A 16,645-nucleotide genomic window follows, 5' to 3' on the forward strand; every position below is an offset into this window, starting at 1 on the left:
CCCCATGGTTTTTCTGTATAAAATTAACATTTTCTAGAAAAGGTCTGCAGTACCAATTCATTAGATTTCACCAAGTAGAGCTTCTGAAATCTGTTATAGTAATTCACTACAAAACCTGGTATCTGAAGTTGTACAGGTATAAACCTGATCTGGCAATCAATTCAATAAGATATGGTGATGTGAGGGGTACAGATGGCCTTGTGTAGAAGTTTATTTCAAAGAGTTCTGGCTGATTGATTTCCCCCCACCCCTGTAAATTAAAACTGGTGCACTTAGATAGTGCATTATTGAATCAGTCTTCCAATAATTGTTCTTAGATATGCACACAAATGCAATTTGTATTTCTTTGTTTGGAAGACATCCATGGGAAGCTCAGCATTTGCATTTCCTTTGCTCCAAATTAACCTCATAAGTGGAGTATAACCAGCACCTATCAGAGTTTCCTTCCCCTTCCTCTCGTCTCCCCCTCATTTGAGTATCAGGAAGTATGACCTTCTCAGAGGTTAAAACTAGTGGTAATCTGTAAATAGTTAAGTAATTATTTACAGTTCTCCACCTGCAGAGATTATTTTCATATGTATAATGCATGCAATGTGCCATATAGTGCAACTACTACGTTTGTTCTTTTTGTACCTCTCACTATTGTTCTTTAGAAAATGTAACATCCAGCTCTGGCACACTTCAGAATAGGTCTGCTTAAGTCAATATCACTTCTTAGCTCAAAAGTGACAGGAGTGTAAGAAGATAGTTGCTGGATTAGCCTAAAGCTCTACCTAGCCTGGGATCTTTTGCATAACTGTAGGTGGTTCAACATGGTCTGGAAAAACAGTGTAAAGAGCAAAAAGTGATAACCTTGTGTTCCAGTTGTTGCCATTCAGTTTCAGTCAGTGGTTTTAAGTTGTGACCTAGTAAGCAGGTGATATTCTCTGTGGAGTATGCCCACCTTTTCTGAATCTGGAAAATAAAACATTTTTATATTGTGTGAAGGCCTAGTTCTACAATGTTTTGCTACATCTGAATTTGGCCTAAGATTCAATCCATACATGAACATTGTGGCTATGAACAGATCACACTATTTCAGCTTTCTTTCTATTTCACATTTGTTGATTTCTGAGTGTCTTCCATCCAGGTGCTCTTGGAGGAAACTGATATTCTAGAACATTTTCAGTCAGGGTTTAGGCCCAGTTTTGGCACAGAAACTGCTTTGGTTGCCCTGTACTATGACCTCTGCTGGGAGAGAGAGACAGGTGTAATGTGTCCCTGTTAATTCTCCTTGACCTCTCAATGGCTTTTGATACCATCAACCATGGTATCCTTCTGGAGCTGCTGTTTGAGTTAGGGGTGGGCAGCAGTACTTTGTGGTGGTTCCATTCCTACTTGGATGGTCGTTTCCAGAGGGTGTGCTTAGGGAGTGCTGTGGAGCTTTCAGTGTGTGGTTCATCAATTGTGAATAATCAGCTAATAAGTCAAGTAATGTACATGCGTATAGTGATCCATATTTTCTTTAATTACTCCTCACGTTTTATGTTACCAAAGCATTAGAGAGTTAAAGCATCCATAGTTCTGCAGTTTGAGATTTATAAGACCCTTCAGGTATTACATTGCTGTTTAAAGTGGAATTTATGGTTGTTTGTACCCAGTGCCAGTAGCCTTGATTCCTGAGGCTGGTCAGGAAGTTGCCTTCTTTCATGGGTGTGTGGGATTGCATTTACAAATAGATGTTGCTGTGTATTTGTCTGTTAGCACACAGAGGAAAGGTTATCAGTCCCTTGTACTTCATCTAACTGGATGACCAATGTTGTTGTTGTTTAGTCGTTTAGTCGTGTCCGACTCTTCGTGACCCCATGGACCAGAGCACGCCAGGCACTTCTGTCTTCCACTGCCTCCCGCAGTTTGGTCAAACTCATGTTTGTAGCTTCGAAGACACTATCCAACCATCTCGTTCTCTGTCGTCCCCTTCTCCTTGTGCCCTCCATCTTTCCCAACATCAGGGTCTTTTCCAGGGAGTCTTCTCTTCTCATGAGGTGGCCAAAGTATTGGAGCCTCAGCTTCACGATCTGCCCTTTCAGTGAGCACTCAGGGCTGATTTCCTTAAGAATGGATACATTTGATCTTCTTGCAATCCATGGGACTCTCAAGAGTCTCCTCCAGCGCCATAATTCAAAAGCATCAATTCTTCGGCGATCTGCCTTCTTTATGGTCCAGCTCTCACTTCCATACATCACTACTGGGAAAACCATAGCTTTTACTATACGGACCTTTGTTGGCAAGGTGATGTCTCTACTTTTTAAGATGCTGTCTAGGTTTGTCATTGCTTTCCTCCCAAGAAGCAGGCGTCTCTTAATTTCATGGCTGCTGTCACCATCTGCAGTGATCATGGAGCCCAAGAAAGTAAAATCTCTCACTGCCTCCATTTCTTCTCCTTCTATTTGCCAGGAGGTGATGGGACCAGTGGCCATGATCTTCGTTTTTTTGATGTTGAGCTTCAGACCATATTTTGCGCTCTCCTCTTTCACCCTCAATAAAAGGTTCTTTAATTCCTCCTCACTTTCTGCCATCAAGGTTGTGTCATCTGCATATCTGAGGTTGTTGATATTTCTTCCGGCAATCTTAATTCCGGCTTCGGATTCATCCAGCCCAGCCTTTCGCATGATGAATTCTGCATATAAGTTAAATAAGCAGGGAGACAATATACAGCCTTGTCGTACTCCTTTCCCAATTTTGAACCAATCAGTTGTTCCATATCCAGTTCTAACTGTAGCTTCTTGTCCCACATAGAGATTTCTCAGGAGACAGATGAGGTGATCAGGCACTCCCATTTCTTTAAGAGCTTGCCATAGTTTGCTGTGGTCGACACAGTCAAAGGCTTTTGCATAGTCAATGAAGCAGAAGCAGAAGGATGACCAATACCAGGAATAAATAAATAAATTGTGGAGCATTTGTCTAATCAATCAGCTGGCTCTAAACTTTTCCCCCTTTAGAACCTTCAGTATAAGGTAGTATTTGACATATGTTAAACACAGTGTTGTATCTTTCCCCCATGCTTTAGCTTTGAAAAAATAGGTGCTATTCAGAAAGGAAATCGGGTTCTGTTAGATGTTTACAAGAACAGTGAATCTCTTTGGACTGATTTTGAAAGATGCATGAACTCAGTGCTGTTTGCTTCTTACGATACAGATAAACTTAAGCAGGAAGTATCACAGAGCAGTGCTGTTGACCCTCTGAAATCCAGACTTCTGCAAAAGGAGTAATTACCATAGTTTTCCCAAGTTAATGAACTGAAAAATAAGCAACATGCATATTTTTATTTCTATGTGAGGCAGGGACCTGGACTTTCTGGTCCTGCCTTCTCTGGCCCACCTCCTCCATTTCCAGGTCCATCTGATATCCGCACACTGGAATGTCGTGTTTATGTTCAGGCTGCCACAAGAAGAACTCAACACATGAATACTTCAAATCTACACACACCAGTTTTGCACACCATGCATTTCAGTTTTCATGAATTGGGCTTTTCAAATGGATACCCCTATGCAAATGCGACAGATCCCTATGCAATGCACCAACATTGTGTTTGAGGTAGAAGAAGGAGAGTATCATTCTGGTTTCCTCCTGAAGACATTGTTTTCGTCTCCTTTGGCAATGACAGCAAGGTATTAATGTATGTTGTATGATATTGTGCTGAGCAGTCAGTTAGTGAAAAGATAAAAGATAGCTGTTAAAAGGTTACCCAAAGCTTAATGGTACAAACAAGCATGACTATCAAACTAAGACCTTTGGGCATTTTTTGTCAGATACCTCAGGTTCTCTGCTGGACACATGTTGCATTTATTGCAGTGGGGGGGGGGGTCATCTATGATACCTCAGGCAAACTGTGACATTGATGTTATGTTTACTTTTTAAACATCTTCAGAATGTTGGCCCACTTCACTCTTAACATATCTGATTCTCAGGTCACACACCAGCCACAACTGAACACTGAGGGATGCATGTTTTTCAGCCTGTGGGTTCCATGAAGATTTTGTACTCTTTTTACTGAAGTTTCTCTTCTGTTCAATGCTGGATTCAAACTTCCATCATCCCAGTCAGCATGATGAGCTGAAAAGGCAGGGGCTGAAAAGAATGGAATATGAATTGGTACAAATCCTGTCAGATTGAAACATATCCTAGTACAATTGAAACCTTGGAGGATTTGCCAAGTAGTTTTTCCTACCTTCTGCTGATACCTAATGTGTGAACAATCGTAAGCCACAGTATGATTGCTGTGGAAGCATTTCAGTAGCTCTCTATAGCTTGCAAGTATTCAGATAGCTTGGCATCTTTTTAATAGATAAATAAAGGTCAAGTTACAAATATTATTTTCAATATTCTAGAATCAGAGAATTGGCAGCAGGGCAGACAATGGGCATCCAGATTACCTATCCATTGCTGCCACTATGAAAAGCAGCAACTCCTTGTACTTAAAAGCATTGTAATACTTGACATGATTTTTTGTCTCAAAAATGACATACAGGGTTTTTGTGTTCTAACTATTGCCAAACAGGAAAAGCAAATGGCAGATGCATAGAAATGGCAGGATCATGTATAAGTAAACTCAGTTATAGGGCTGAATGAATGAAATGCTGTTGCCTTATTTTTTACAATCCTACACATTGCAGCACAAGCCTACAACTAGCCTTCTAGTTGGAGAAATCCAAACATTATTTTTAAAACCAGTACATTTGGTTTTTGTTTAGTTTTTTAAAATAGCTCTAAAGCTGTCAGGACCTCTCAAAATAATGTAACCAGCACTAAACAAAGCAGCCTGTGCTCCCTGCCAAGTTCTTTTAAGTAAATCCTTGATAAAGTTAGATGCCAACCTTTCACTGGAGAGATGCCAGAAGTTTAGAAGGCTTGAGTTGCTACAGCAGAACTAAAAAAAGTATGGCACTCAATTGTTCATAGCCTGGTGCTTAGTTGTTCAGGTTTAATCTGCACTTTGATTTTCCAGGGTAATTTTTCAAAAGAAAAAGTAGCGAGAAACACAGATTAGAAGGAAGAAAGTACCATTAAATGGGGCTGCCTGAAGTGAGAGATCTAGATTTACAGAGGGCAGATTTTCAGAGATGAGCTTCTGATGGAAATAAGGTCATTCTGACATGTAAGCACACAAAAAACAGCAGTATATTCAATATGAAACAGGGATGCTTTGCACAGATGGAAATAGCTGTGTTTTGTATGTGTCATGTTGTGAGGCTGTAATTGAATTAACACCATATTTTTCAGCAGTTCTAAGAACAAAACTTAGACTGATCAACACCAGTTGCCCATTGGTTTGAATGTTTCTGGATTTACTTGCACGACACACAGTCTTTTCTCCTCCTCATTTTGGGCAAACAACAGCTTTCATAACCAAGAAGAAAATTAAGAGCAGGTGTAAGCATATTTGCACTGACGCAGAAATCAAAATGTTATTTCAAACATGATTTCTTTTTTATTCTCCAAACCTGCCTTAATTCTTCACAGATATTGGATTCAGCTTGCCATAATTATTCAGCTGAAATACATACTTTCAAAAAGAAATGCTGTCCGTACCTAAAATTAGCAGGCTTTGAAACAGGTCTTGCTATTATCTCTTTGGTTGTTGTTTTTTATTCCCAAGATGAAAGGACTAGGAGATCAGTGTTACGTCTCTAGACATTCTTGGCAGCCTCTCTGTATTTTTCTTTTGCTGTGAAATCTAAATAAAATGTAGGGTTCTGTCTGTATGTACACCATCTAAGGCTGCAATCCTAACCCCCTTCCCTTGGAGTAAGCCCCATTGAATTTAGTAGGACTCATTTCTGAGTAGACAGGAGTTATGATTGTGCTGTTGTCAGATGACTCCATATGCATTCAACATAACTACTAAAGAGGTCCATATTTCTGAATAATTAGTATAAGTGTACTTTTTCACAGCTCCCATGTTGCCCATTTTTCTACCCTTTGTTTATTAACAATGCCCAACACCATATTTTTGGCAACATTAAATTTAAATTTAACGAGGGCTGGTGTGGTGTAGCAGTTCGTGTTGCATTAAGACCTGGAATACCATTATTTCAGGGGACCTTAGTCCAGTCACTATCCCCACAACCTAACAGGGCTGTTGGGAGGATGAAGCCAGGTGCAAATCATGTACAGCACCCTGAACTGATTGGCAGAAGGGCTGGATATAACTCAGTCGAGATATATCCTTGGCCTCACTGCAGAAGGGGGATCTTGGAACTCCCCACTCTAATTCTGCCAAAGGCTTTAATGATCAAATCAGTACATAAGGCACACTATAGGTTATAAGGTCCAGCAGGTACCGTATTTTTCGCTCCATAAGGCGCACCTAGTTTTTAGAGGGGGGAATCAAGAAAAAAAATTCTCCCAGAGCTTCTTGGGGATGCCAGGGGAAGCCCCGGTTTCCCCCTCCCCCAGCCCCAAAAGGGCAAAGAAGCCAAGGCAGCGAGCAGGATCCATCCCGCTGGCTGTCTTGGCTTCTGCCATAGCCGCACGCAGCCTCTCCCAGCCGGAGAGGTTGCACGCGGCTAAAGAGGAAGTCAGGACAGAGAGCAGGATGCATCCTGCTCGCTGCCTTGGCTTCTTTAGCTGTCTATGGCAGAAGCCAAGACAGCCAGCGGGGTGGATCCCTCTCGCTGTCTTGGCTTCCTCTTTAGCCCCGCGCAGCCTCTCCCGCCAGGAGAGGCTGCGTGCGACTATGGCAATTCCCCCACCTCCTGCAAAAGCCCACAGGAGCCGTGCACCCTTTAAGGAGCGTGCGGCTCCTGCGGGCTTTTCTATGAGGAGGGAGAAGGGACTGACTGGCGGCGTCAGTCCCTTCTCCCTCCTGGGGAAAAGCCCGCAAGAGCCGCGTGGAGTGTGTGTGCGGCTCTTGGGGGCTTTTCCTGCCTGCCCCCCTTCATTTGTTCCATAAGATGCACACACATTTCCCCTTACTTTTTAGGAGGGGAAAAGTGCGTCTTATGGAGTGAAAAATACAGTATATAAGAGGTTCAGATATATAGCTAGGTGCAAGCTAACACATTGATCCAACAAGCAACACCACCACCCCCTTAAACCTTCCCTTTGAAGAGCATGGTGGGCACCGCTATTTTGTGGCAAGAGTTCCAAGACAGGGCAAGCAAGTGGGCACTTCTTTGAGTTGGTTGGCTCCGCGAGGATTGTTCCCTCTGGTGATGGCGTTTCTGTGTCCATGGAGAAGGAGGTGGACTCAGAGACAGCTCAGCATCAGACTTGCTCTCCATTGCCTCACTTAAACAGGGAACATCTTCACTAACCTGAGGAAGTGCCAGAGGCAGCTGTATAGCATGTTGTGCTAAACTAAGATATCCAATGCTGTAGGGACGGAATGCTCTTCTGACCACCTGCTCAGTCTCTCCCATCTCCCAGACGGCTAGACCCCTGTTCAGGGGATCAGAAACTTTTGGGGGTTGCGATTCCACCTTCCCTACCCTGCTAGAACCCTCCCCAGGGTCCTGCAGCTCCAACTCTTTGAGCTCCTCCCATTGCTCCACAGGATCCGACCATCTCCAAGGGACTCTGGTTGTATCATCTGCAGCATGACAAGACCACCTTGGAGATTGTTTGAACTACTTTTATGAACAGCTAAACATATTGGATTTTAAATAACTGTCTAGTATAGCATTTCAAAGCATTTCCCAGTGATCTGGAATTGCTAATGTCAGAATCCATTCATTCATAAATCCATTCTGTAAATAATAAGGTTTTGGGCCCTATAAAATTGATTTATCATTTTAATCACAGTCCGTACCTCTGCTCCTGCCAGCCCAGCTTCCTTTGATCTGTTGTACCGCTTCCTGGTTATCTCTCTGACCGTCAGCTCTTGTTTTAAGCAAGGTTAGTCTAATTCAGCTTCCCCCCTCCTATTTGGACATAGCACAGGGGTTGAAGTAACAACACAAATTAAGGACTGTTTTTCTTCCATCCTTAGCACTATTTATATAGGCATGCAGATTTAATTAACTTGGTTGTGCAACTTACAACTTGCACTAGCACGGGCTTCATTTTTATCCTAAGTACCTGAAGCAACCTTATCTTTTCCTTTATTTGCACATCTAACTATGGTGTAGAAATTATATAGTTTCTAGAGACAGGTTCGGTGCTATAATAAGTATTTAAATCCATTTTCCTGCGGCTAATATGCAGATTTTTTGAGGCGGAAGCGTGTTATGAATGCTGCAAGGTAGAGTGTAGAGCTGTCAGTCTTTTTGCTGCTGTGTATCTTCCCCTTTCTATGCAGTAGCTACAATGGAAACTCTGCTCACCACTGTGAGGCAGACACAGCGATTAATGAACCTGAGGCGTACTAATCAAACATATGTTTTCTTGACACAATGATTGCGTTATATATCACATGTAAATGTTCAGGCTTTTATCTACTGTTTAATGATCTAGGAAGGGGTCTTTCTTAAATGTGGGTGTTTTTCATGTGTTCCTTAGACTTCTACCACAGGGGGTGAGCAGTTAGCCAGCTCCCCAGTGAGATTAGTAAAATACTATATTTAGTTGTGCCATAGATCAAGAAACTTAAGCATTGCAGGAAACAAGGTTTTTTTTAAAAAAAAGCTATTTTAATGTGATATGAAGCCAGTTCAGCCTAAGATTTCCCCCCTTTATCTCTCACTACTTTTGAAAATTAGCATTAATTGTAAATAGTTTGAAATTACTCCCTTATATCTTATTTTGCCGTTTTGCTTCCACCATTCACGTAGCTCAAATCTGGAACATGTTGCCTAATGTGTTAAAAGTCCCATTGAAATGAAAGGGTTTTCTTAAGGGTGGCTGAATTATCTGCATAAGATTGAAGTCACAGCCTGTAGTGTTTATGTGATAATTAGCAAGTTTATGACATGAGCGTGATAAAGTTTGTAATTTAATGTGGGGTGGAAATGGGAGGAAGAGCCAGAGAAGCATGTTAGGAGAATTATTTCATGTGCAATGGGAAGGTGAAAGTAACTACAGTGGTATCTCTAGTTATGAACTTAATTCGTTCCAGAGAACCTGAAACTGTTCTTAACTAGAGGTGTGCTTTCACTAATGGGGTCTCTTGCTGCCACTGCACCACCGGCACATGATTTCCGTTCTCATCCTGGGGCAAAGTTCTCAACTCGAGGTAACTCTTCTAGGTTAGCAGAGTTTGTAACCTGAAGCGTTTGTAACCTGAGGCATTTGTAACTCGAGATACCACTGTATTTATCCCATGAGAGCAGTAAAGGAGAGATGAAGAGAAGGCAAATGTGCTTTTATGAATTATAATAACACAATGGGCTAATTCAGACTAACACCAAACTATGATATCCTGCTAAATGAGCCATAATTGACTTAAACAGCTTTGGTTTGCTTGAAGCAAACTACCAGACTATGATTTGTACTTGACCTACATCCCTGGGCTGGCAACTGCTAACTGTGGGTGTTGCCATATTGCGCTACACGAGGGGAGGAGTGTAAGAAGGGAACATGTGCATATGACGGTCCTTGCAGCCTCATTCATGCAGTACCAAAACATGGTTTGCCATTACATCTAAATCAGCTTAGGGTCACCATCTTATTCTTTATTTCCCTAGCCCCAAATGATGATTGGGAAGCTCACCTGAGGATGCTAAGATATAAATCTGCACCATTGCACAGCATTGTAGGACTATAAAAATATTGCCCCACTAATCAATTGTTTAGGTTCCCGTTAAATGTAAGGCCATGTGAAATTAATAAATAAAGAGCAGTAACAGGGACCGGCACTTTCCAATTCTTTGAATAAATAAAAGGGACCTTCCCTCCCTATCAAATGGCAGTAGCCTGTCAGTTGCAGAGATTTGTGCATTGCAGGACACAGGGGCATTTTATTACCAGTTTATTTCTGTCTAGCTTTCTGAAACTCCTGCTGGTGCTTTGAATCATACAGGGTACGTTTCAGGGTTGGATACATGAACTCCACTGTCACCCATGACTTTTAAAATAATTTTTTAAAGCTAATAAATGTTAAAGGAAGAAAGCATTTAACCAGACAGAAATGTGTTTTCAAACTGTGAACAGCTAAGCTTTGGTGTGGGAAAATCTCTTCACATAACTAGATTTTCTAATCTCGTTGGTATCTGGTTAATGGACGGCTAATGCTTTTTCCAATAGAGTGCATAAATTTTAATTATTTACAGCCAAGAGCAGTAAGTAATAAATGGCTGCCTCCTAAGAACAAAACCCTTAACCTACAAATCTTCTAATTCATAGTTAGTGGTAAGCATGTTTTCATTGCAGAGCTATTTTATTGCTTGGCAGGACTGGACTTCTAGAAAGGTTTGTGTGTCGGCCATGTAACACAGCACTGCTAATGCTGAAGCCTGTGGTTGGGATATTTTCTCCTCATTTGCTGTATTTGCAAATAGGGCTTCTTCTACTGAAAAACAGGAACATACAAATACAGAATTGGATCCTGAAAGTGCGGGGGGGGGTGGGGGGAGGTAGAGCAACTAAAATGGAGCAGAGAGATAAATCGGATGGACCAGGAAAGGAAACCAACAACCCCAGAGCCAAGTGTAGATGGTTGGGTATCTTTTAAGACACAGAAACACTGAGAACTGTGGACAGAAGAGGGTGACATGCTTGGGAACCTCAGCAGGAAGCAGTTGGCTTGCACAGCTGTGGACATGTGTGTTTCGGAGCGGGGTTAAAAAAAATTACAGGGCCAGGTGGTCTGAGTGAGGATTGGCCATTAGGCACAGGAACTCCAGGATCTAGTGTCTGGCAGTTAAGCAAATTCTGGTGTGTAAAATTAAGTACACATGCTGGTTCACGTAGATCTTCACTATTTTCAGTCAATGTATGACATACTGGCTTATTTCTTGAAATCCAAATTGCAGACTGAGGTAACATTTTTCAGACACCTCCTGAGATTCACAGTCATCTGTGTGTGATTTTTATTTTGTAGATTGCATTGTTGCAGAATTAAATTAGTGGTGATTTTAAGCATCATTTTGACTTGTATATGTATATAGCCTCATGATTAAGATAGAAGGAGTAACTTTGCAGCAGTATCAAACATTGTCTTGGCACATTTAAATGTCCCTTTATTTTTTACTGGCTACATGCATCAGGTGTACTATCACCAGGTGTACTAACTCCCATTGTTCTAGGCGCATTTTGTGACAAGGAGTTTCATTAGCAGTACTGCGCCTAAGATCTCAGATTAAAACTGCAGCATGTGGAAGGAAAGGAGGACCTTTTTCTGCCTCCCCACTTCAATCTACTCTCTGAAGACTGGAGAAGAGACCCTCTTAAGTATATTAGGGGTGTCGGCAAGGGAAGGACTAGACCATGTGAAAATTGAACATAATATTTTAGCTGCAGTTCATTCATTTTCAGCTGAAACACCTAGACATTCCGTTGTAGCGCCCATAACCTAGGTCTAAGGTGCCATTTAGCTGCTAGATTTCATATCTCCGTTTCTAACACTGCCTATCACTGTCAGTTACTCACTAAACGAATGGGCACATAAGTTGATGTTGCTGAATGAAAAGCTTTTGCCTGTCTGAGTAGTTGCTTTGGTTCGTGGACAATGCTAAGCCATGATTTGTTTAGCCAAAGTGTGTTTTAACTGAATGTCTGAACTCAGACCTGCTGACTCACCTGGGGTTGTTTTCTGGCAACAAACCACAGTGTGAAGCCGTGATTTGTTGTTGGCTTATAAACCCTGGCTTGCTTTAACTGTGGTTTGGCATTATGTCTGAACCCAGAAGATTTGCTTAATCATAGTTTGCTTGGCCCTCTCACTTCCGGTGCTCACCAAGCCTCAGAGATAAAGGCATCTGGAAGCAAGCCAGGCTACAGACAAGCAAGCCCTTATTTGTATGTTCATCTATAAGAATAATATTTCTGTTCCTGCACTTGAATGTGATTGTATTGTGAAATACTATTGCAAGCTGCTTTCAGAACCTCTTGGGATATAAAGTGGAATATAAGTACCGCATTTTTCACTCTATAAGACGCACCAGACCACAAGACGCACCTAGTTTTTGGAGGAGGAAAACAAGAAAAAAAAATATTCTGAATCTCAGAAGCCAGAACAGCAAGAGGGATTGCTGCGCAGTGAAAGCAGCAATCCTTCTTACTGTTCTGGCTTCTGGGATAGCTGGGAAGCCTGCATTCGCTCCATAAGACGCACACACATTTCCCCTTACTTTTTAGGAGGGAAAAAGTGAGTCTTATAGAGCAAAAAATACGGTATTCTAAATAAAGACATTAACTTATTTCCTGGAGAACATGCTGCACTTTACTCCAGGGGATATTTTTGTTGCTGTTTGAGGTTTTTCTTATGCATATGCTACAAGGTCATAATGTGTCATCAGTATGCAATAAAAATGGATTCAAAGTGCTACGTGGTAAAATGAAATATAGCCAGATCTGAACTATACACATACCATAGGAAGGAAGCATAAGACTGTGCTTTGTAATGGGTTAGTGATAGTGATAATAAATAATATTGACAAATAGGACCTACAAGAAATTGTTCCAGTGTCAACTCTTCCTGCTAAGTATTCCATCCAGCCATGCCCTCTCCAAGTATACTCCATTCTTGTCCCCTTGGTTTTCCTGGTTGTCATTCCACCGTGCTCTGGAACAAGAAAACCAGCCTTCTGTGGCCATAGAGCATGCCCAGTTTTCATTGGGCTGATGGTGTGTGTGTGTGTGTGTGTGTGTATCTGTGTGTGTCTGCATGTGTGCATAATAACAGCAGAATTTGAGTATTATTAATAGGGAAAACTGGTGGTGAAGTACAAAATAATGCTAAAGTAATAGCTAATCCTTTTTAAAAGACTGAATATGAGAAAAAGATATACTAATATTTAAAGTACAAAAAAGACCAAATTCTGTGCCCTTGATACATGTAGATGGGGAAATGACAAATAATTCTATTTTCCTGCATATAATAGAAACAAATTAAAATGATGTTTAAGGCTGTTCAAATGAACAGCTAAAACATGAGAGTCTCACTACAACGTACTACATACATCAGAATGCCTGAAACATTTTTTTCTAATACTGTACAGTGGTACCTCGGGTTAAGAACTTAATTCATTCTGGAGGTCCATTCTTAACCTGAAACTGTTCTTAACCTGAGGTACCACTTTAGCTAATGGGGCCTCCCGCTGCCGCTGCACCACCATCACACAATTTCTGTTCTCATCCTGAGGTAAAGTTCTTAACCCAAGGTATTACAGTGGTATCTCGGGTTACATATGCTTCAGGTTACATACGCTTCAGGTTATAGACTCCGCTAACCCAGAAATAGTACCTCGGGTTAAGAACTTTGCTTCAGGATGAGAACAAAAATCATGCTCCGGCGGCGCAGCAGCAGCAGGAGGCCCCATTAGCTAAAGTGGTGCTTCTGGTTGAGAACAGTTTCAGGTAAAGAATAGACCCCCAGAACGAATTAAGTACAGTGGTACCTTGGGTTAAGTTCTTAATTCGTTCCGGAGGTCCATACTTAACCTGAAAATGTTCTTAACCTGAAGCACCACTTTAGCTAATGGGGCCTCCTGCTGCTGCCGCGCCACCGGAGCACGATTTCTGTTCTCATCTTGAAGCAAAGTTCTTAATCTGAAGCAATATTTCTGGGTTAGCGGAGTCTGTAACCTGAAGCGTATGTAACCCGAGGTACCACAGTACTTAACCCGAGGTACCACTGTACTTAACCCGAGGTACCACAGTACTTAACCCAAGGTACCACAGTACTTAACCCAAGGTACCACTGTACTTCTGGGTTAGCAGAGTCTGTAGCCTGAAGCGTCTGTAACCTGAGGTACCACTGTAACAGTAGAATCATAGAATTGTAGAGATGGAACGAACCCCAGGGATCATCTAGTTCAATCTTCTGCAATGCAGAAATCTCAGCTAAAGCATCCATGACAGATGCAATCCAACCTCTGCTTAAAAGCCTCCAAGGTTGGAGAGCCAACCACCTTCCGAGGGAGTCCATTCAACAGCTCTCACTGTCAGAAAGCTCTTCATGAATTTATGTTTAGATATGGAATTCAAATGCCTTCAGATCTCTTTTGATTATTCCGAGTTAAACCACTGTGTATGAAGTTCCTAAGTTTAATATTATGTTCTTTTCTGGCAAAGAGCCAGAAGCAATTTAGCAGGCCTACTTGGTGTGCATGCGATGGGGAGATACGTGAAAGAAGCCGGAAGACTTCATCAAGTGTTGAGCGAGATACAGATCTGCACAGTATTCAAGCATGCATGCTGCACACATACACTGGTGATCTCAGCTATAGTTAGAGAAACTGACCTTCAGCATTATCTGTTTTGCTCAAGCTTCACAAATCAAATTGTGCTAGCAGGGGTTGATTTGGATTTCCACAGATTTTTGCCTTCCACTTTAGCTTATAGTTAGCTAGTTTGCTTGAGCGTGGCTTTTTCTCATTCCCCAAGTAAAGAGCCATAGCCAGGACATACTGTGAGGGTCAAGTTCTTCATTCCCTGTTATTCTTCCGCTTGTGTTGAAGTGGTGGTGGGGCTAAGAAATCCACACATTGATTTGCTTCACCTTACCAAGATGATGTACTTTCTTCTGTTATAGGCACACTACAGTGACAGACAAAACGGCAAAGAATGCATGACCTGCTTGACGCTGTCTCCCGTGCAAATGACTTTCCATGGTATTGGAAGCTGCATTGAAGCCAGCCATGACCAGGTATAAATAAGACTTAACTGATCGTTTATTTATTGTAATGTCTGTTTATCTCCACGAGCTACACCTAGGTTAAGCATTTGAATATCTTAAGCTTATCTTCTGGGATTTCTCAAGAATCTGAAAGAAACAAGTTATTCTGAGACAATGGAATTGTAATTATTCAGCTTCTACTTCCTCACAGTACATAGTAAAATACCAAAACTATTTTCTTTCCTTTGTCATAGAAGTGTGAATACTCTGCTAGGATTTGTACCGCTAGAAAAAGGGTTTATTCAAGTTTGGTGCATAGTGATGGGTATTTAAGACCTTTTTTAAAAAGAAAAGAAAAGAGGGGTGCATAATATGAAGCCTTTATAGCACCTAAACACAGCCTTGGACACTTGGTATATTCCCTAAAAACTCTTGATTTCATGTTAAAATGTTTCTGGCCCCCCAAAGGCCAGGAGTTCAAATGTTGCTTTCCAACCGTCATCTGTGTACAATGGGATAAAGGGCAGGCGCTGTGGCTTGTCCCCAACTATTGCTAATTATTATATATACTTCTCAAGATGGAGGTTCCATTTTTAGCTATCTCAGAAAACAGCTGTTGATAGACATGTCACCCATTAAGATACCTAATTGTTTTGAATGCCATGTAAGCTAATAACTATCTCCACATCCTGAATTTCATGTTGTTTATAATGTCTTGTCCTTCTATCTAGCCTGAATCTACTGCCAATTCTGTAAGATTCCCCATGCTCTAGTATGATAAAAGTGAAAATTCTCTAACTACTCTCTCCACATAATTAAAAATTGTAGAAGCCCTTTTTATGTTTCCTCTTAGTTAAGTTTTGTTTTTTCTAAATGATAGTCCCAACCACTTTAGCCTTTACTTATAGGAAAGATTATTCACCTCCGGATCAATTGAGTTGTTCTTCCCTAGCTCTACAATATATGTACAATTACATAATGTACAATTACATAATGACATTGTGATTCTTGCTGTTTAATTCCATTCCTATTTATGCCTAAAGTTTAGTACACCTTTTTTCCCATTGCCAAACATACTGAGATGTCATTTTCATATCTCAGGATGTGTAAATTCATCCTAAGTGATAGTTATTTATATTTTAGTGTTTTAAAAAAATTGTACAGCTTCTTATGACCTTCAGAAGAAACTTTGGCTTCCCAATCATGCTTTAAAAACAACAACACCTGACTGCTGGTTCAGATTTAATGATGAGCCAGCCCTCCCTGGCTTCTTTCCCCACCAGGAGGAAAGGCGGAGCAAAGCTGGCGTGTTTGGGCTGTGTGCACTAGTGAATAGCTCATATATAATCTAATTTCTCCAACTATGCTTAGTGGCCAGCATTATGTCTGAATGCAGCCAGTGGCACCTTGTATGCAGATTTCCTCTTGTTCAGAATGTATTGGATGTGGCTTTGATAATGTTAGAGTAAGTACAGCAAATATTTTGAAGTCATGTTGACTCACTAGAAGTTAAATTGTATGAAAAGCTTTTGACAGAGCTCACCTTTCTCCACGCAAAATTTGTCCCTCAATCAAAGCGTTCCTTACGATTGCCATCCAGTATGGTTTTACGTATGCCTAGTGCATCATGGTCTTTTATTTCTGCTTGTCTGCCATGTTCCTGGTATTCTTATATAGAAGCCATAATATACCAAGACTCTTCTTATCCTTTGTCTTCTGTTTCATATTAAGTTAATTTCTGCGTTACTTCATGTGTAGGAAATACATGACAGAGCATTTGTTTTTCCTTGGCAACAGCTGGAGCTTTTTCTGGCACACAGCATACAAAAACCATCCATTTGCGTAGAATTTAATACTTCATCCACACAAGTAAGTTATTAATTACATCCCATATGCAATTAGAATGTAAACCAAAAGGACTTAGCTAGACGGAGAAAGGAGAGAGAT

At 41.1% G+C, this 16,645-nt stretch overlaps 1 protein-coding gene across 4 annotated transcripts in view; it reads left to right on the forward strand.

Moving 5' to 3' along the window:
• The window catches only part of STAU2 (staufen double-stranded RNA binding protein 2), a 154,110-nt gene that overhangs the window by 78,128 nt on the left and 59,337 nt on the right, over nucleotides 1-16,645 (forward strand). For 3 of the 4 annotated variants that reach the window (XR_014159509.1, XM_081874270.1, XM_081874271.1), the window contains exon 13: nucleotides 14,615-14,728. Coding sequence is in view for 3 of the 4 variants with exons in the window: in XM_081874270.1 (XP_081730396.1) it covers nucleotides 14,615-14,728 (114 nt within the window). In the remaining variant the exon portion in view is untranslated. Of the gene's footprint in view, nucleotides 1-14,614; nucleotides 14,729-16,495; nucleotides 16,568-16,645 lie in introns of all 4 variants that reach the window. The other variant, XM_081874272.1, reaches the window with a different exon arrangement.

Source organism: Podarcis erhardii (assembly GCF_964252035.2).
Source record: "Podarcis erhardii genome assembly, chromosome: 8".
Lineage (NCBI taxonomy): Eukaryota > Metazoa > Chordata > Lepidosauria > Squamata > Lacertidae > Podarcis > Podarcis erhardii.